Below are 20,608 nucleotides of genomic sequence, written 5' to 3'. Positions count from 1 at the left end.
AATCAGGATTTAGGACAGACAAAAGGAAGTACTACTTTGCACACAACACATAATTAATGAAAGGACTTTACTGTCACATGATGCAGGGATGGTCACTGCTAGAAATGGAAGGAACTGTCACTTTTGGTTCTCTCCGTTTCTTATGTTCCCAGTCTTAAATTCAGTTTTCCACATTTCTGCAGCCATGTGCACTTTAAAAAACGATCCTCATGAAACACAGCTTAACGTGGTTTTGAACAATGCACACATCCATGCAAGCAGATATCCCTAATATAATGCACTTTATCTGTTACTTTCACAAATTTATTTCTTTTTAAGCACACATTCCCCTAATGTATGTATTTTTGCAAGCATTGGTTAGAAACCTGCACCGCAAAATTCAAATAAGTGCAACTTTCCAAGTTTGGCTGTGTTTCAGTTTGCATACTGTTATGGAAAGTGCAAATTTATTAGATTCACCTTTAAATGCGAACTAAATTGAATTTGTTGCCCATCTCTAGTTAGTTTACAGAGCGGGGTGGACAAATCCATGAAGGATGGATCTATTAAGCAGCTTAGCAGAACCTACCAGGTTAACTGTCAGTTCTATATAAAAAAGTATTGTATTCCAAGCCAGTATTATGCCACTGCATACTGGGGCCATCACCAGAGAGAGAATTATTGCAGAGACATTTGGCTACCAACCACCCTACTTTTAAAGCAAATTATTCCCGCCCCTGGAGATTCCCAGGAAATGTAGCTTGTTATGGGGTGGTGGGAATTGTAGATCTCTGAGTGGGAAACATCAGGTCTCACAATGCTTTGGAAGAAATGGTGTGTCTGCCACCTTTGGTATGATCCTGCATGAATTCTGCTCAGGAGGAGTGCAGGGAAACCTGTCTCAAAAAGAGGGCATAGCTTAAGAAATGGAAGTGCAGAGAGAAATAGAGATGAGGAGTTAATGTTGGTCCATGGTGGTGCAGAGATGAAAAAGAGGAGGCCTCTATGAGTAGAGAAAGAAAAAGGAGAGAGGCTTAATAGAGAATATGTTTAAACGAAAGGACTGATCTAAAGACATAGGTATAGCCAAATCAATAAAAATCAATAAAAATATATAGCAAACTAAGGTTCCTGGCTACACCCATGTCTAAAGACGAATGAGAATGGTTTTTCACTTCCCGTTTCCAGAAATCTAGAAGAAAATTAACCTCTGCTTGTTTACTTGGAAACAAATCCCAGTGTATTAATAGGGCCCTTTATAGGATTGTAGTTTTAAGCTTTACTAGCTGAGAGCAAGGAGTGTTTATTCTTGGAGCAGGCAGTTGTGCGCTATCAGAAACGCGAGGGTGGAGAGAAAAATAAAACTTCAAATGGAAGTCCCTACATTCCTGCTTCCTTCAATGCTCTCTTAAACAAAACGAAGCAAACTTTCACAGCTTTGTCCTTTGCAGCTGCTCAGGTGGGATTTGCAGGGGGCGCCCCGAGCTGCGCATCCCAGATGGGAAACCTGAGCTTCGTTTGCGCGCAGCCCCATCCTAAGCGCGGTTCAAAGAGGGAAGCGCCCAGGCAGCAGCCCCACCGGAGAAGCGCAGGAGTAGCGGGTGGGGAAGGAGAAGAAATTTTCCCAGCTTATTTTCCGTTTGGGGAATAAAGTCCTCGTGGCTTTGGGGCTCTCAGCTAAGCGCGCCTCCAATTGCACGAGTTTAAAGGTGCTTTATTTCGTTCCGCAGAGGCTGGCGAACGACATAATACGAGCACGTCGGGGGGTTGTTTTATTTTATTTTTATTTTTATTTCCACTGTGTGTGTGTGTGTTGTGATTCGGGCTGAAACTCTGCCAGAGGAGGCTGGGCCCGCTTCCTTTCGCTCCCGCCCGCCCTCCCTCCGCGTCGTCGCTGTGAGGCTTCGGGCTGGGCGAGAGTTAGGAGGAGGTTGCTATGGCAACGCCCCTCCTGCCTCCGTCAAGATGGCCGCCAGGACCGCTCGCCGCTCGCGCGCGCTGGAGAGGTGGGCCCGTCTGGTGCGCTCCTTGTCGCGCGGCGATGACGTGCTCCGGCGGGCCAGCGGAGGCTTCCCTCAGCAGCAGCAGCAGCAGCAGCCGCCGCCGCCTCCGCCGCGCGGAGCGGAGTTTGTGGCTGCCGCTCGCGTGAAGATGGCGGGCGTCGCCGATGCCGCCTCCGCCGGGAGCGGGGAAGGCGGGCGGCGGGGGGGCGGCGGCGGCGGCGGCGGCGGCCCCCCGGAGCTCTCCCTGCTCCAGCCGGGCTCCGGGCAGCAGCAGCAGCAGCGGCGGAGCAGCTTCACGGGCGGCGAGTGCCGCTCCCCTCAGCCGTCCCCGGCTCGGTCCGCGCCGCCCGCCTCCAGCCCGCCGTCGCCCGGCCCCGGGCAGCAGCAGCAGCAGCAGCAGCAGCGCGCCGCCGAGACGCTCGGCTTCTACGAGAGCGACCACCGCCGGCAGCAGAAGCGCGGCGGGGCCTCAGGTGAGGCGGGGGAGGGGGGCTGCCCCCCTGCGGGGGCTGGAAGGACAGGCAGGCGCGCCCGCGAGCATGTACAGAGTGCATCGCGGCGGGCTCGAAAAGAAAAGCGGAGTGCCTCTGGGCGCGTGCAGAGTGTTTTGTTTCCGGCGCAAGCGGACTCACACGCACTCGAGCCCATGCCGCTTCTCGGTTGTTTGGGGGAGGCAGGAGTCAAATTTAGGTGCTTAGATTTTAAATTTATAAATAAAAAATTATTATTATTATTATTAGATTTTCCCAAGAGCCAAAAGGGGCTGCTGGTTACGGCGCCTGTTTCTCTCCGGGAATGTCTTGTCGGCACCGAGGAAAATCAATGCACCTTGCACTTAGTCGGGGGTGTTTCGTGGTTGTTCGTAGGTGGCGAGGTGGGTCTTGCTCAGGGTGCCAGGGCAAGACCTCCCAGGCGGCTTCCCCAAAGAAAAGCACAAGCCCCAGTGGTGTAATTTTTTCCCTCCCTAGAAATGAAGGGCTGAGTGGATTCAGGAGCATGGAGAGATTTGGGTGGCGAGTGACTTTTGGCAGACAGCGTTTGGAGCAGGGGGGCCGGAGGAAGTGAGTGAGCGAGCAGAAATCAAAGCGGAAAGTTGTCCTCTCTCAGCCAAGTGTTGCTGCTCTTTTAAATCTAAAGGTGACAAGGAGGTTGTAGAAGTAGAAATAGCATTCCTGCGGCGTGCGTGTTTTGTGCACCAAGAAGTGAATCCAGCAGTTCTACTCTTGAGACAGTACAAGAGTTCCTCTGAAGTCAAGTACTTAAGAGGATTTCTCTCTCTCTCATGACAACCTTGCCAACTGCTCTCACATTGGTTCTGCTGTTCTTGCCTTTTCCAAGTTTGAGATTCGGTGCTGTCAAAAGTTTGGAGGAATTTAGTTTTACAAGCACCTAAGCGGAAGCTTGTGTACTACAACATATTTCTCTTGCTAGGTCTGGCTCTCGGTGCGCACCAGTTCTGATACATAGTTAGTCGCTGAAGTTTATTAGGCATGTCGGCAAAGGCAGTAAGTTATTTTTGGGAATCTAATTTTAGGCACTGAGGTTTGGGGAAAAAATGCTTAGAGATTCTGCAGCTCATCAAAATGTATTGATGCAGTATCTAGGTGTGGAAAGAGGTTATTGCTTGAACATATATAACTACTCATCTGTGTAAAATTGTTTTTTCCTCTCCGGAGTGGAGATAATAGCATTGGATGTGACAGTATAGGTGGGTTTTATCAACTCACAATTCTAGTGCCTTGACTTATAGGATGGAAAGTGTCAATGCACGCCCAGAGACTTGAGTGCAGAGTTTAAAACTGAGTTTTGTCCTGTTTAATTTTAAATTGTGTCAGAAGTCATATTTACTACTAGAGTACACCTTAGAAGTCGTTGGGTACACTGCCATTCTCCATTTCTGGTTCAGGAGACATGATTTAGAGATTTTAAAAGTCTATATTTCAGATTTAAGTTAGGGTTAATTGTCAGGAAAATGAACTCAAGAGCAGAAGAACTATTTGGGCTGTCTGAATAATTACTATTGGCAGAAGGTGATAGAACAATTATACAACAAAGCTGCTAGATGTCAAATAGACAGTGTGCTTTATTCCAGAATTATAAGTATTGTTCAAATGGAAACAGGCATAATTTTATCATATCCTTCCCCAAAAAACTGTGTTCAAAAAAGGAAAAATGAGGAGGTGCTAGAAATACTTTGCTACGTGAGGAAACAAATAGTGTTAAAATTGCAGACATCTGTTCTATATAGATAATAGCACTGCTGGTGCCCATGAAATATGGACAGATAGGAAACTAATTTTGTAACACATGCATACCTCATACATTTCTTTATTGGAATTGGAGCTGATTAGATTATGTAAAAATTAAGTTCAGTTTTTTGCTCAAAGCTGCAATGGTTTTTCCTCTTCATGTGGATGAAACTGTACTAATGTACATGTGGCAAATTGACTTTACTTGGGATGGCCTGGTTGGAGGGGTGGGGTACAAATAATAAAATTATTATTATTAGAAAATAGAAAAAAGTGCTCAGTGGGATATCCTGTGGTCTGTAAAAGATGGCCACATTACTACTGGATATGTTTCTGAAGGATTGCACCTATGTCAGCAGCACAAAAGTAGCTGCAGAAACAAAAATTAAAGTAGCAAGACCAGTGCCTATTCTTACAGTGTCCCTGTCAATAGCACCACATAACCCATCATTATGTTACATAATAAGAATTTCCCCACATTAGCCGAAAGCACCAATCAATATGCAGCAACAGCTGCAATGTCTTCTTTGCACAGGTTAAATACAGGGACACTGATAGCTACCTGTTGTATAAGCAGGGTGGGTAGGGGTGTTAAGCTGCCAGAGCTCAAAAACTGCTTGTACTAATGAAATTCTCTGTCGCAAAATGCGCCTGGAATAATGGGAGTTTCAAACACTGGGTATGAATGAAACTGCATACCATGATTTAAACATATGGACTCTTATTTCTGGCTATACAGGAGAAGGAGAGAAGGGTGGAGAGTGTGAACTCAATGTTTGTCCTGGCTTGTTAATGTTACTCAACTGTAGTCTAGCATGATGTGTCACCTTTTAAGGTCTATCATTACGATGAACATTGATTTAAGATTTATAATAACAGGGAGCTCTTACATTATTTATTTCATCTCAAAGGAATTTCACAATACAACAAATGTATAAAACATTTACGTATATAAAAACATTTACATATGTAGAGACCATTTCCATTCAGTATGGGTACTAACTGGGACCGGGTGGAGTGGGGAGGTGGAATCTCCACTTAAAGGGCTTACTGAAAGAGGAAAGTCTTCAACAGACATCAGAGAGATCACAGAGATGTCACCTGTCTTATGTGTAACAGGAAGGAGTTCTGAAAGGTAGCTGCTGTCATAATAAAGGCTCAATTTCAACATGCTGTGGAATAGCTCTCCTGGTAAGATGTTGTGAACAGGATGCCTTCTCCTGCAGTGTGCAATGATTGGTTGGGCATGTAAAGGGTTTGATTATCTTTTCGGAACCCTGGCCCCAATCTTTATAGGGCTTTGTGCATCTTGAACTTGGCCCAGTAGCTAATTAGCAGCCCTCAGTTGGTGCAGTGTGGTGTAGTAGTTAAGAGCGGTAGACTCGTAATCTGGTGAACCAGGTTTGCGTCTCCGCTCCTCCACATGCAGCTGCTGGGTGACCTTGGGCCAGTCACACTTCTCTGAAGTCTCTCAGCCCCACTCACCTCACAGGGTGTTTGTTGTGGGGGAGGAAGGGAAAGGAGAATGTTAGCCGCTTTGAGACTCCTTAGGGTAGTGATAAAGCGGGATATCAAATCCAAACTCCTCCTCCTCTTTTTCTTCTTCTTCTTCTTCTTCTTCTTCTTCTTCTTTCAACAGCAGAATTCTGCCCCTCTGAGCAGTTGAGCTGCCTCATTCTACACTAGCTGCAGCTTTTCCAGGTCAACCTCAAGGGCAGTCCCACATACAACGCATGATAGTAATCCATTGGTGACCACTGGATAGTTCAGTTGGTTAGAACATGATGCTGATAACACCAAGGTCACAAGGTTGGACTACATGATCCTCAAGATCCCTTCCAAGTCTGCAATTGGATGATTCTGGAGGACCAGTACATGGGTGGCAGTTCTCAGGCTATCCTGGCCTAGAAATGGCAAGAGCTGGTAAAGAAACCCGAAGATCATGAAGTCATCAGAGATGGATCCAACCCCCAGACTAGGAATGTGCTCCTTCATGGGGAGTGCAACCGCAACAGACAAATGACCAATTTTCTGAACTTGTGACCTACCCAACCACAGTGCTTCTGTCTTGTTGGAATTTAGTGTCAGTTTGTTGGCCTTCCTCCAGCCCATCACAGAGTCCAGGCACTGGTTCAGGGGTAATGTGGCCTCTTCTGAGTCAAATATTACAGAGAAATAAAGTTGACTGCATTAATGTACTGATTACGCTTCTCCCCAAATCTCCTAATGACAGCTCCAATGGCTTTACATCAGAGGCACCCACACGCAGTCAGAAGATTGAGGGCACCCACACGCAAGGCTGTGTGATGTCCTGACATTGCACGGGGGGGGGGGCTCTCTGAACATTGAGAGAGCCCCTTCACGAATCTCCCAGCCCCTTCACGAATCTATCACAATACTTTACATAACACATACACATAAAAAAATTATATACATGCTGGTATTCGTAAATATAAATTTTTCAAATGACTATTGTTTGGCCCAAAACTTCAGGGGCTGAGCCCCATTTATGTTTGTGGTGTCCAATAATTGCTATTAACAGTGTGTCACTGATGTGAATTGTGTATTCATGAATTTTGAAAAAAAATAAATAGAAAGTACTGCTGCATTTGGGGTGGGGAGCTGACTAGCCATTCTGTTTTTGTGCCAAGGAACCAGGAACCATGTGACGAATAGCTTTTCGATGCCAGTTTCTAACACTGCTTACACGGGGTTGAGATAATAATCCAAGGCTGTCATTTGAAACTGCCCCCAGGGATAGGACTGGAACCACCGCAAAACAGTGTCAACAGTGCCCATTGCACAAAACTGGTTCAGGCGAATGATTAATGGTATCAAACGTCATTAAAATAAATATACAAGGTGTATCTGATGGCAAAATGGTTTTTATTAGCTTTGTTGAAGATAATCTTGGAAGCCTGTTAATAAGAACTTAGTGGTCAGCAAAGTAAATTGTAACTGAAATAATTAACAAACGTGCTTTACATCCTTCTATCTTTTACTAGTTTGCTTAGTGGCACGCTTAGTTTGCCACTTCCTCCCCTTGAGCACTTTGCTTAATAAAAGTAGGATGCTTACTGGTGAAAGTAGCACATGAACATAGAATCACAGAATTGTAGAGTTGGAAGGGATCCCAAGGGTCATCTAGTCCAACCCCCTGCAATACTGCCCACAGCCGTCCCTGGATAGGCTCTCAAAACACCAACCTGCTGGTTAACAGCCAGACACATTGGCTCATTGAAGCCTCTATTGAGAGGTGTGCCACTTCTAGTCAAAGATAGAAAATAGGAGGATCATGGTTGTAACATGGTTGTGAGTGTAGCTATGGCACCAAGGGGTTGGGGAAGCAAATAATTATAGCTTGATCTATATTGTAGATTCTCATATCCATGATTTAATTTATTTGCTTGGTGTCCATGTATGCTACCCTGAGTTCTTATAGGAAGGTTGGGATACAAATATAATAAGACTGCTTTTCAGGATATGCTAAACTCTCGTTTGAACAGCTTTGAATAAAATACAGAAACCATTTTGCAATTCTGCGAATTCTGCTTTTGAGTTTTTAAACATGAGATAATTCTCATACAAACCTTGCAGGCTAGTGATCCACTGCAAAATCATCAGTATATTTCTTTGGAAGTACCGTATTTTTCTGTGTATAAGACTAGGGGGTTTTTTACCCAAAAAATTAGGTTTGAAATTGGGGCTCATCATATACACTGGTAGCGCTGAGGGATGTTTTCTTAATTTTGAGTCCCCAAAAATAGAGGGTGTCTTATACATGGGGGCATCTTATACATGAAAAAATACAGTAAGTCCCACTGTGTTCTTTGCGTTTTACACCTGTTAATTTTACAGAGAATTACAGCCTTATAGTTCAATCCTAAAAATTCCACTCAGAATTCAGTCCTATTTAATTCACAGGGGCTTACTTCCAGATAACTGAGTTTAGGACTGCAGCTTTATTGCAATTCAAAGAAATGTTATTAAGAGGTTATATTTGTTGTGCTCTCCCTACTTTCACTTCTCATAGAATCATAGAGTTGGATGGGACCCTGAGGGTCATCTAGTCCAGCGTTTTCCAAACTGTGTGTTGCAACACGTTTGTGTATCAGCTGCAGTGTGTAGGTGTGCTGTGTGAACACTCCCCACGCTCCTCCCAGGGCTGGAAAGGGGTTAGTTTAACCTCTGGTTTGCTAGTAAAATTGAATTACTGTGTCATGAAATGATGCATGTGTAAAAAGCATGTTACCAACATGAAAAGTTTGAAAAGCTCTGATCTAGTCCAAAACCTTGCAATGCAGGAATATGCACCTTACTGGGATCGAACCTGTAATCTGCAATTGCTGGGATCCAACCTACGTTGTCAGGACCACACTCTAACCAACTGAGCTATCCAGTATATAAGGCTTCCTTGTTTATAATGCTCTATTACTGATTATCTTTCTTTCATTGCTATCAGATTGCGGCTTTGCAACAAAATATATTTTGGGCAGCCTAAAAGTTTGGAAATGATAACAGACTTTCAGTGAGGAGAATGTTTAATTCAAATGAATAAAATAAGGGAAGTTCAGTTCTTGACTTTGGAAGGAGAGATTGCTTCCTTAACACATTACACAGCAGCAGGTCTGGGTTTGCCACCAGATGTACCCTCAAAAGGAAGTTGCAGCCATCCCTCTCTCTGATAAGGGTACCTATATACTACGTATATTTTCAAACTGTTGAGATAGCTCAGTCGGTAGAGCATGAGATTCTTAATCTCAGAATTATGGGTTTGAGCAAGCCCCACATTGGGCAAAAGATTCCTGAATTGCAGGGGGTTGGAGTACATTACCCTTGGGGTCTGCAATTCATGGTCTACAATATGATTCTACAATACATCTGTTTATAATGTTAACCTGTTACATTTTTAAGTACTCATATCTTGGGTGTATTCTTAAAATGACAACATTTGGATAGGCCCTGTTATGCTCTTAAGCTGTAGAAATTTGATGCTGAGTTCTGATAGGAAAAGTAACGTTATTAATGCATTTTAACATACTTTAATACACATATTCTGACTGCCTGTGGTCACAAAAGAAGTAAGTCCAAAGGCGTTGCCACTTTAATGCACTTCCCATTAAAATGGCTTTGAACAGGGCTGGAAAACCCCCAGACACCTGTTTTCCTGGGTGCCTAAAAAGATGATGCTGGCAACTAAAAATACATGTGGCATAAACTGGCCATTTATCTCCATCACAGCTGTTGTTGTCCTTGTCCAGTTGGAAAACAGTCCCAGGAAAATGGGATCACAATCATTAGAGTACCAGAAGTATTGGAACAACTAATGTGTACATTATAGGGGGGAAATGACAGGGAGCTAGAGAGAAATTGGCATTAGAACACTTTCCCTATGTCTCTGCCTGTGAAGGAACCAACCTTCCATTTATGTGTGTTCAGTATGTGTGCAACTGTGCATATGTGCATCACGCCAAACCCAGAAGTGACAGGGAAGGGGCGGAATGGGGTGTTTGCAGGTTTTTCCAGTGGTGTTTCAGATATACATGATTTCACTGCCATGCACAGTGCCTTGGAACGTAACACCCACGTAAATAGGGGGTTGCCTGTAGTGAGCATAACAGTGATTTTGTATACAAACTCTATAGGAAAAGCATACTGGCGGTGATATTTCAGATAGGACAGACTCCTCTACAGAATTGCTGTGAGTGATAATATGGGATCCAAAAAGTAATTTAGTACTGGAAACAAATTATTGCCTCCACAGAGCCTAGGACTTGCTGATCAGAAGGTTGGCTGTTCTAATCCCCACGACGGGGTGAGCTCCTATTGCTCTGTTCCAGCTCCTGCCAACCTAGCCATTTGAAAACACATCAAAGTGCAAGTAGATAAATAGGTACCACTCTGGCGGGAAGGTAAACGGCGTTTCCGTGCGCTGCTCTGGTTCGCCAGAAGCGGCTTAGTCATGGTGGCCACATGACCCGGAAAAACTGTCCGTGGACAAATGCCAGCTCCCTCGGCCAGTAAAGCGAGATGAGCGCCGCAACCCCAGAGTCGTCCGTGACTGGACCTAATGGTCAGGGGTCCCTTTACCGTTACCAAAATGTTCCAGTTGATATTGGCATCCAGAAGGGAAAGCATGATAGTAATCTGTGGCTTTAGTCTCCCTCATATATACTGAGTAAATGCATGTTCCAGTCAAGATAAATAAATTTCTAGATATCATAAATGACAGTGCCCAAGCCTAGAACAATTTATCATGGAACTGGCCAGTGGTGAGGTGACCCTGCACTAAATCCTAGTTAGAGATGGAGGTTTATAAAATTATGAGTGGTATGAAATAAGTGACTAGATATGTTTTTCTTCCTGTCTTAATACTGAAGAGTTTGGATTTGATATCCCGCTTTATCACTACCCGAAGGCGTCTCAAAGCGGCTAACATTCTCCTTTCCCTTCCTCCCCCACAACAAACACTCTGTGAGGTGAGTGGGGCTGAGAGACTTCAAAGAAGTGTGACTGGCCCAAGGTCACCCAGCAGCTGCATGTGGAGGAGCGGGCAATCGAACCCAGTTCACCAGATTACGAGTCTACCACTCTTAACCACTACACCACACTGGCTCATACTAGAACCTAGAGCCATCCAGTGAAACTGATTTTTTTTGAGATTCAGACAGACAAAAGGAAATACTTCTTCACATGGTGCAAAGTTAAACTATGGAATTTGCTACCAGAAGATGTAGTGATAGCCAGGGGAAATAAAGAAATTCATGGAGGTTGAGGCTACTAGTTATGATGGCTATATACTACTTCAAGGACTGGAGGTCTCTGAATATCAATTGCAGGGGGAAGACAGCATTTTGTCCTTGTGTCCGTCTTCCCAGGAGCATCTGGCTTGCTACTGTGGGGAACAAGATGTTCGGCTAGGTAGGGCTTTGGTCTGATCCTACAGATCTTTTCTTAGAATCGTTAATATATTTTTTAAAATATCTTTAACCACACATTTTTTTTTAAAAAAATGTATTATTTATTAATTGCTTCAACAGTAGCAAAAGACAAAAATCATGGACAACCTTGATACAATTGTGCAACAGTCATCTTAGTTGCAGACTTATTTGAAAATATACAGTAGTTATGTCATTTGACTTCTAGATGTGCACCAGGCCAAAAAAAAAAAATTAGACCAGCTTTCATTTGCCGGAGTTGTATTTAGGTAAATGGGTCTTGCACAGCTTTGTGAATGACCAATATCAAATGACAACTTCTCATGTTTGCTTGTTTTGAATTTTTAAGGCTACTCCTAAGAAGGGCTTGACCCTGTTGATGTCTTAAGTTCCCTTAATGATGATAACTTGAGCAGGACCTTCATCTTGACAGGCTAACATAGAGGTGCCATCTGACACCTTCACACCACCCAGGTCTTTAAAGTTTAAAGCAACATGTTGAAATTGACCCAGAAACTGACTGGTGACCAGGGCAGTGGCTGAAGACTAGTTAAACATGTGCATGCTTCTCCTTGTTAGCTGTCAACAGTGCCATGATGTTCTGCATGAGCCGCAGCTTCCAAATAGATTTAAAGGGAAATCTCTAATTAATAGAAAAGAGCAACCACCTTTTTTCTTTTTCTTTTTAGTAGAGGCCTCCCCCCACAGTAGAGGGTGGGTGATGTTGGATTTTCAACATTGTGATTTATCACCAGCCAAACATCGTGGTTTGGCAATAAACCGCGATGTTTTTTAAAAAAGTTTATTTTTAATTTTGCAGCAAACAAACAAAAGAAAAGAAAACATTTTCAACATCAAATTCCAATGTCTTATTTCAATCTCCCTCTTCCTCTTTCTGCGGTTGCTTATATTGATAATACTTTTACTAGATTTCCAAGTTAAACCATCTATAAATCATTTTCAAATAAATTTCCTTTAGCCCATAACATGCAGTAAATTTTAAATCTACATTCCATGCCAACATTTCTATATTATGTCCTATGTAGATTTCCCAATGTATCATTGAAGATTTCACTTGTAGAAGATACTATTAGAATGGTAAACAAAGGATGAACATTTTTGACATCACTTTAATACTACTATTTAGCAGGTGTCTCTCTGAGAGGTTTTGAGTCACAAAACCCAGCTTTTAATCCATTTTAAACACTTCATTTAACGTTGATATTGTAACCAAGTTGTTAACATTCCTGGTAATTCTTCAAACTTTTTAAACTTAAACTTGCCACCCTCCTCTGTTACAGTGGTGCCCCGCAAGACGAATGCCTCGCAAGACGAAAAACTCGCTAGACGAAAGGGTTTTGCGGTTTTTGAGCTGCTTCGCAAGACGAATTTCCCTATGGGCTTGCTTCGCAAGACGAAAACGTCTTGCTAGTTTGTTTCCTTTTTCTTAACACCGCTAATAAGTTGCGACTTGACTTCGAGGAGCAACTCATAGAACGCGGTGCACTTTTTTGAGGTTTTTGGTGATTTTTGAAGCTTTTCCAAAACTTTTCCGACACCGTGCTTCGCAAGACGAAAAATTCGCTAGACGAAAAAACACGTGGAACAAATTAATTTCGTCTTGCGAGGCACCACTGTATTAAGCTTCTTTAAGTTGCCCAGTTTTCCTTCCTATACACCTCTATGGCTTCTAAAGGCGAGAGCCAAAGTGGTGTTTTCCATTCCAACAAATTTTTATACTTATAATCATTCCTCCCTCCAATAATATGATTTGTGAAACCTCTATGTATTTTCACCTTTTCATACCACAGATATGCATGCCAACCAAACTTAATGTCATGCCCTTCTAAGTCTAAAATATGTGAATTCTTTAATGACAACCACTCCTTTAACCAACATAGGCAGGATGCCTCATAATAAAGTCTCAGATCTGGCGGGTGGGAAGCTCCTCTTTCATTAGCATCTATCAGTATCTTATATTTTATTCTTGGTTTTTTCCCTTGCCAAGATATATATCGAAATATCCTTTTACCATTTCAAGAAGCATTCCACCTCGCCAATCACCGGAGCTGATTGAAATAAAAAGCATTCTTGGTAAAACACTCATTTTAATGGTTGACACTTTAACCAGGATAAACCGCGATGTTGAAACAAGCTGCATTGGCCCCAGCCAGTGAGGCACAGGGGGAAACTGCCTCAACTCTCACCATGGGAGCTGAGGCACTTTCACACCAGGGCCTCATGGGCTGGGGCCAATGCAGCCTGGCCCCAGCCTGTTGCTCAGCTGGGGGACAGAAAGGACCTTGGGGTTCCTTCCTGAGGCTCGCTTCGCCAGTGTGGGCGGTGGGCAAGCTACCTTGCTCACTCGGCCTGCACTACCCAAAGACGGACCAGGTGTCACCTTCACCTGTGTCTGCCTCTTTCCTCCTAGGGTGGTTGCTCACCCCGGACGAAAGATGCAGCCCACCCTCCCGGGCGAAGTCCACAAGGCAGGGCATCAGAGAGCCCTCGCACCACCTGGCTGAGCCTGCCAGACCCCATGCCAAGGTTGTTGCAGATGAGGCAAGTGCATGAGCCTGCCTCGCACGACCTGGAGGCGGGGTGGGGTCTCCTTTAACCTTCTCTTTTGTGGGGGTGCAAGGGAGAAGTGTGACAGAGCCCACACCTCCCCAGCTGAGGAGCCGTGATCCTGATACCACTCTCGTGCAAACAGGAGCCAGATCAGGGCTCTCTCAGCTGGGGAGTGTGAGCCAGTGGCGGGTTGGGGGCTCTGTAAAACTGCTTGGCTGGGGCAAGGGCAGCCATGAGCTCCTCAGCTGAGCATTTAAAGAAGCAGAGGGAGGAACAAGCTGTATCGTGCATTGCCAGTGCAGCTTGTTTTGCGCTCTGCTGGTATGAGGGCAGACTGCTATGGTGGTTTCACTCAGTGGTATATTGGTGAAGCTGTCGCTGCTCTTGAGTCCCTCTGCCTCCAGCACCCGGCTGCAGCTTGTTTCTCCCTCGGCAGCAGAGGGACTCAGAAGACGGCGGTTTCACCTGCAATATACCGTATTTTTCGCTCTATAACACTCACCTGACCATAACACGCACATAGTTTTTAGAGGAGGAAAATCCGTAGGCATGCCACCCGTAGGCATTTCCTCCATAACACACACAGACATTTCCCCTTACTTTCTAGGAGGAAAAAAGTGAGTGTTATGGTGCAAAAAATACGGTACCACCAAGTGAAGCTGTCATCGCGATCTGCCCCTCATACAACTGCTGGGCGATATATCAATATATCACCCAGGCCTACCCACCACTCCCACATTGTGTTTGGTCCAATAAAACAAGAGAAACTTCAATAACAAGCAAAGCCTCAGAGAGAGCCCAGCTTGATTGCCAACATCATCTCCCATCTTGTCTGGTTTCAGGGTAAATTCTTGGTGGGATTGTAATGCTGACCAATTGGCTAGTCAGTTGGTTGCCTATTATTTGGTCACAGTCAAACAGAGGCTTCATTCAGATGAACATCTTCCATCTTTCCCTGGAATATCCCAAATAAGCAATCATCTTAAACACTTCCTCCTCTCTTCTGGAGCTCAAGTCTTCATTGCAAAGCATGGTTTGATTGTGACTTGTAGGGATAGCTCAAACCAGAGTTTGTGTGTTCAGATGAAATAAGAAACTAAGGTTTGATCAAAACAAGAAATAATGAGATCTCATTTCCTTCTTGTCCTGCCTAAAGAGCTTCATTCAAGGAAATGAGATCTCATTTGTGGCTTACAACCCACCAAGTTATGGTTCAGTTTATTGTCTTTATGCAGCGACTGTTACAAATGCCCTTGTGCAGCCAACCTTTTTCATTGCATCATACGTGTTTCTTTTGTTTGGAAAAGCTGCAGTTCATATACATGTGCAAATATTTGAAGCTGGCTGTACTTTGTGAACGTTCCAGAATACACAAGTTACTTAACCAAAATTGGAACCTTTATATTCGGAGATTTTGGATAGGCATTTAAGTTCCTTACTTGGCAGATAGTAGGTTCATTCTCTGCAAATAGTTTCATTCCCATTGCAGAGTTAGCAGTAGAGAAGGTGATTCCCCATTCCAATATTTTTGACCTAATGATTTCACAGTTGAACTTCAGTGGCTTTTGGTTATAAAGGTTAGTTCTGTTCTTTAAATCTTGTTTTAAAAAATTAGGTTCAGAACAGCAGCGATTTTGTTTACTAGGCAGAAGACATGGCAGGATCTGTGTTTCCTGAGCATGGCTCTTGGCTCATGCAGCAGAAATTGAGCTAGGGAGTAATAAATACTCTATAATGGATTGAGCCAACAGTTGCTGAGCTCTCTGGGATCAGGTAAATACAGTTTAATTAGATTTGAGCCTGTCATCTTGAGAACTTTTCATATATTCTCCCACCAAAGAGGATAAAGTGTTAGTGCAATTACTAGTTGGTAGTTTATATTTTTAATCAACATAAAAATGGGGTGCACTGGTGCAACTTTTTCCTGTATCTTCTGAAACAAAGAGTTCAAGATTCCAGTGGTTCTATTATGTTTATTAAGCACAATTACTAGCCACTTTTCCAGGGTTCAGCAGAATACAAAACCTGCAGTGGATTGAAAACAACAAACAGTCCAAAACCCCCAAAAGAATAACCAGTCAAGAAAAAGGCAAGCTGAAATAGATGTGCTTTACCTTCTTCTGGGGAAACAGAGTGGGCAAATAATGCACCTTAGAGGAGATATCATTCTGCAGCCTTGGGGCAATAAACATGAATGCCTTTATTGGGGCAATAAACATGAATGTAGCTGCAGCGGTTTTCACTTTGTGTGGCGACTGCCCTGAATTTCTGTGTGAGTTTATCAAAATTGGCATAGTGACAATGCCAGAGAGGTGGTATCTGAAGCCTTACAAATTCTAGTAAAACAGTGCAAACTTTGAAATAGCTGAGCTGCTTTCGATGCTAACATTGACTGTTAGGTGATAGGCAGCTCTTGCCCATCATTTCAGATGTGAGTGGTCACAGGACTGAAGCCCAAGTCATTGGCATGAAGTGGATAAGGTACAGGAGCCAAAAGACATGTCTCAGATAGGCAGAGGTACCATCCAGATGAGCTCATGTGTGTCTCGGGTGCCTTTGGAGCAGACAACAAGCAATAGTAAGGGCAAGCTGACATAGCAGGGACATGTAAGACTGGGGTGCATGCACAAGGAAATGGTGCAAAGTCAATGGAAGGAGGTATGGAATGACCGCATTGTCATCTCCAGGGTTTGGGAGGGTGACACAAGCCCTGCCCTCAGTTTGCCTATGTCATCCTTACCACTTTCTATTCACGAGGCCTCTTTCTGTAGAGATAATGACATGATACACTGTAGTTTTTCTAATAGTATCTTAGGGGTACAGTAAACCCATTCCTCAAAATAACATAAGTAGACCAGAAGACAAATTCTGGTATCTAAGCGAGAACAGATTTTTATAGCTTTTAATTGGCTCCTTTTGTACTGTTAAAAGTATTTTTTTTGATGAGGTTTTTAATATCTGACTCTATTGTTTTTAATATTCTATTGGAAGGCGCCCAGAGTGGCTGGGGAAACCCAGCCAGATGGGCGGGGTATAAATTATTATTATTATTATTATTATTATTATTATTAGTCTGATGACTAGATAGAAATAAACAAATCTGAGCTGATCTGTCAGCTGTGTGTGCGTATATATATATATATATACGCACATACACACACGTTTATATATATATAAACTTTCAAACTGGGAGTAGCATTTTACAGAATGCTAAAACTGCCACTCCTCTCTGTAGGGTGGTAAGGTGTAGTGAGTGTAATATGAATTGCAAAGTCTGCATTTCAGCTACACATTAACTTGGCATTAGGCCATTGTTTTATGCGGAATGAGTAGCTGGATTTGGAACTCTAAATTTGTTCTGGAGTTCATGTGAGGCTTTGGAGTATTTTCTTCATGAACATGTCAAGAAAAACATAAATGGGTAATTTTTATCCACTGAATTAAATGTGGATGCCGTTCTTGTTTAAAGAGCTCTGTGTAAGCACTAGATCTCCCATTTTCAAAAGAGATTGCAGGATGAGTCGTCTATTCTTGCATTGCAGGGTTTTGGACCTTGGGGTCCCTTCCATTTCTACATTTTTTTTAATTCTCTGATTCTATCTGTATGAAAAAATAAAGCTAAATTCACTTTAAAAGTTGCTCATAACATGGGTAGATGTTTGAAGTGGGTGGATGGAAAGTAATTAAAGTTAAATCTAAATATAAGAATGTTAAAGCTACATTTAATCATGTCTTAAAATTGAATAACAAATTGAGAACAACCATGGTTGGTGTTCTTCCCTTTCCCTTCGAGTCTTCGCATGTCCAAATTTCCTCTCTGACTTCCTGATTTGTCGTTACATCTGAGGCGTTTGCAGTTGACCACCAAACCATAGTTGACAGCTGATCAGTTCTGTAAAATCTTCACCCCTAGTTGTCTCTAACTGCATGGGCTTCAATAAGAAAACATTTTGATTGCTGGCTTACTCTGCATCTGGGCTTTGAGCAGGATTTTGGGCTCAAGTGTGAGAGAAAAAGGAGCAGATGTGAAGTGGAAAGCAACAACATTGAAAAGATACTATGTGGTCATAGGTAATATGTTGATTTCAACCGCCTTAATTTAAACCCATCCACTCTTGGAATACATGTTTTGAACTTGGAAAACAAATATTTTAGCCTAGAGAAAAAATAAAGAGTTATTTTTATTGAAGTACAACTTGCTTTAAAACAAATTTCCCCTCTTCTATTGCAGATCTTTCTCTATTGAGGTTCATCAATGCAGAGCTTACAAGGGGTTACTTCCTGGAACATAATGAAGCAAAGTACACAGAAAGGAGGGAACGAGTGTACACCTGCATGCGAATACCAAGAGAGCTGGAAAAGGTAAACTACTTTCTCAGCGTTCTACTTGTGCTGATAAATTCAAATTCTGGTTTTATTAAAAACATAACAGAATAGGTTTTAAATTACAAAAAATAATTTTAAAAAATTACTTTTTCCCTGTACACTGTCTGAGGGCTGTGTCTTATGTATGGAGTCCAAAAGCATCACTTTGTCTTTTGTATGGTGATACCATAATTGAATGTGTAGGCTTGTGTCCAAAGGGTGTGTGGACTGAAGAGAACAGCATGTGCAGCCAGAGCTTCACTTGTTGTTTTCTCTGCAGCAGTTCCACTGCCAAAGAGAAAAGCAGTAGCTCAATTTTAAAAGTGGCTTGCCCCTGGCAAAAAAGCCACAGATGCCAGTCATTATGAGTGGATCGTGTTTCAGGCTACGAGACACACTAATGGGAACCCCTTCGTAAATGGTTTATCTATAAACTTATTTCCATGGGTAAACCTTATGTAGGTGCTATAAACATCATTTCTATTCTAAAACAATGACAACACTTACATCCTGCATCATCCTATCTGAAATGCTAGAGTTAGATCCTGAGCAAGATGGACCAATGGTCTGACTCTGTTTAAGGCACCTTCCTATTTTCCCACGTTGCTGCTTCAAAAGGTTTGTGGGGGGTTTTCATGTGTGCTTTATTTTAAGTTTTTGAGTTTCTGCTGAAATGAGGCTGCATTTTAATGTTGTATTTTAATCTTGTTTTTTAAGTTGTATTTCAATCAATTGTTTTATATCTGGTGTTAGCCGCCCTGAGCCCGGTCTTGGCTGGGGATGGTGGGGTATAAATAAAATTTATTATTATTAAACTATAAAGTTGTTAACGGTTGGCAGGATTCAGGTAAGGAGTCCCACTAGCAGAAGCCTGAAGAAGGAGTTCCACTCGCCCAACAGGGCTTCCCCCCCTCTTCCCCCTGAATCTCCCCCAAACACTTGAGAGAATTCCTAGAAAGTACATTGGGGGGCAGATAGTTTTATTTGACAAGTTGAGCTCCCTGAACTATTATATCTTTTCAGTGTGGTGAGCTTCTTTGAAGACTCCCAAAGCAGACTACGAAATGCCCCATAAGAATCTACTTAGTTCTCTCACTGAAACAGTGGGACTTGAACTTAATATTGGCTGGTGGGAATAAAATAGGAATATGTTGGTGGGATTCTTTTTTTAAATATAACTTTTACACATTGGAATTAGATATTAGTATGTTTATCTAATTTAATCAATCTTACTGGGTTTCTAGAGGGACGCGGGTGGCGCTGTGGGTCACACCACAGAGCCTAGGACTTGCCGATCAGAAGGTCGGCGGTTCAAATCCCCGCTACGGGGTGAGCTCCCGTTGCTCGGTCCCTGCTCCTGCCAACCTAGCAGTTCGAAAGCACGTCAAAGTGCAAGTAGATAAATAGGTACCGCTCCGGCGGAAAGGTAAACGGTGTTTCCGTGCGCTGCTCTGGTTCACCAGAAGCGGCTTAGTCATGCTGGCCACATGACCTGGAAGCTGTACGCCGGCTCCCTCGGCCAATAAAGCGAGATGAGCGCCGCAACCCCACAACTGGACCTAATGGTCAGGGGTCCCTTTACCTTTACTGGGTAAACAGTACTGTACACAATTCCATACTATATAATTAACATACAACACGTGAACCATAAACTAATTATTTTCACCCTCCTTATCTTCAGGAAATGTTTTCCACATCTATTTAATACAAATGGTTTTGCCATATGTTCCAGGCTAAAAAACACCTTCAGTTCACATGGGACATTGGCCAGGCCCATTAGACCTCATAGTTACTCTGCATCAACTAAGAAGGTGTATCAACCTAGGAAGGTGCCTAATATATGGATGGCTTGTATGGGATGTCAGCAGCGGAAAAGCTATATTTGATTTCTTATATTTCTCATTGAGAAATCCCGGGATTCCCTAATTCACAAACTGAAAAATAATGGTGTATGCAAAGCTGAACATTTTTTCATAGAGTGTTCCATGTGAGGGGCAACTTTCAAAATTAAAATAACTTCTGCAAAAGTTGCCTGTCTCTACTTCAGATAGACTGATGTGAAAGGAAGGTCAGGGCTGATTATCTAAAGTTGTGTCCAGGAATAGGTCATCTATTGAGGAAAGATTGGACTCATTGAGCCATGAACGTTTGCAAACTTTGAGTGATTCTTACAGTGCAGACATTTTCTTGAACACTTTCCAAGTGCACAGTGTATTGTTCCATAAAGTTTCCCAAACTAAACAAATAGTGCGTCATCTCATAACATCATGACCACTACTTTGCTGGCATGGTGTCTGTCACACATTTAGGTTTAGGGAAATTGTGAAAAAATAGTTGTTCTTCCAAACCTTGAAAAAGATTTAGGTTATTCTTTTGTTGGCTGATGTTGGTTTTGTGAGGATTTCTGCATTCTGTATTTGTGGCAGTTCTAATAAGGTCTTTGGTATGCAAGTGCTTTCTGTGTATTACTTTTGTGTAAAGGTAAGGATGATTTTATAGACTT

At 42.9% G+C, this 20,608-nt stretch overlaps 2 protein-coding genes across 3 annotated transcripts in view; both read left to right on the top strand.

The window, feature by feature from the left end:
- Positions 1-20,608, top strand: part of PROM1 (prominin 1) — a 243,472-nt gene that overhangs the window by 44,340 nt on the left and 178,524 nt on the right. The window lies entirely within an intron of this gene.
- TAPT1 (transmembrane anterior posterior transformation 1) overlaps positions 2,045-20,608 on the top strand; it is a 55,350-nt gene continuing 36,786 nt past the window's right edge. The window contains exons 1-2 of one of the 2 annotated variants that reach the window (XM_081207708.1): positions 2,045-2,455; positions 17,972-18,102. In XM_081207708.1, coding sequence (XP_081063834.1) covers positions 2,131-2,455; positions 17,972-18,102 — 456 coding nt within the window. In that variant the 5' untranslated portion in view covers positions 2,045-2,130. The remainder of the gene's footprint in view (positions 2,456-17,971; positions 18,103-20,608) is intronic. The other variant, XM_081207709.1, reaches the window with a different exon arrangement.

This window comes from Podarcis bocagei (genome assembly GCF_964188305.1).
Source record: "Podarcis bocagei genome assembly, chromosome: 9".
Taxonomy (NCBI): domain Eukaryota; kingdom Metazoa; phylum Chordata; class Lepidosauria; order Squamata; family Lacertidae; genus Podarcis; species Podarcis bocagei.
The sequence above is the reverse complement of the archived record's forward strand: the minus strand, read 5'-3'. Positions and strand labels throughout refer to the sequence as shown.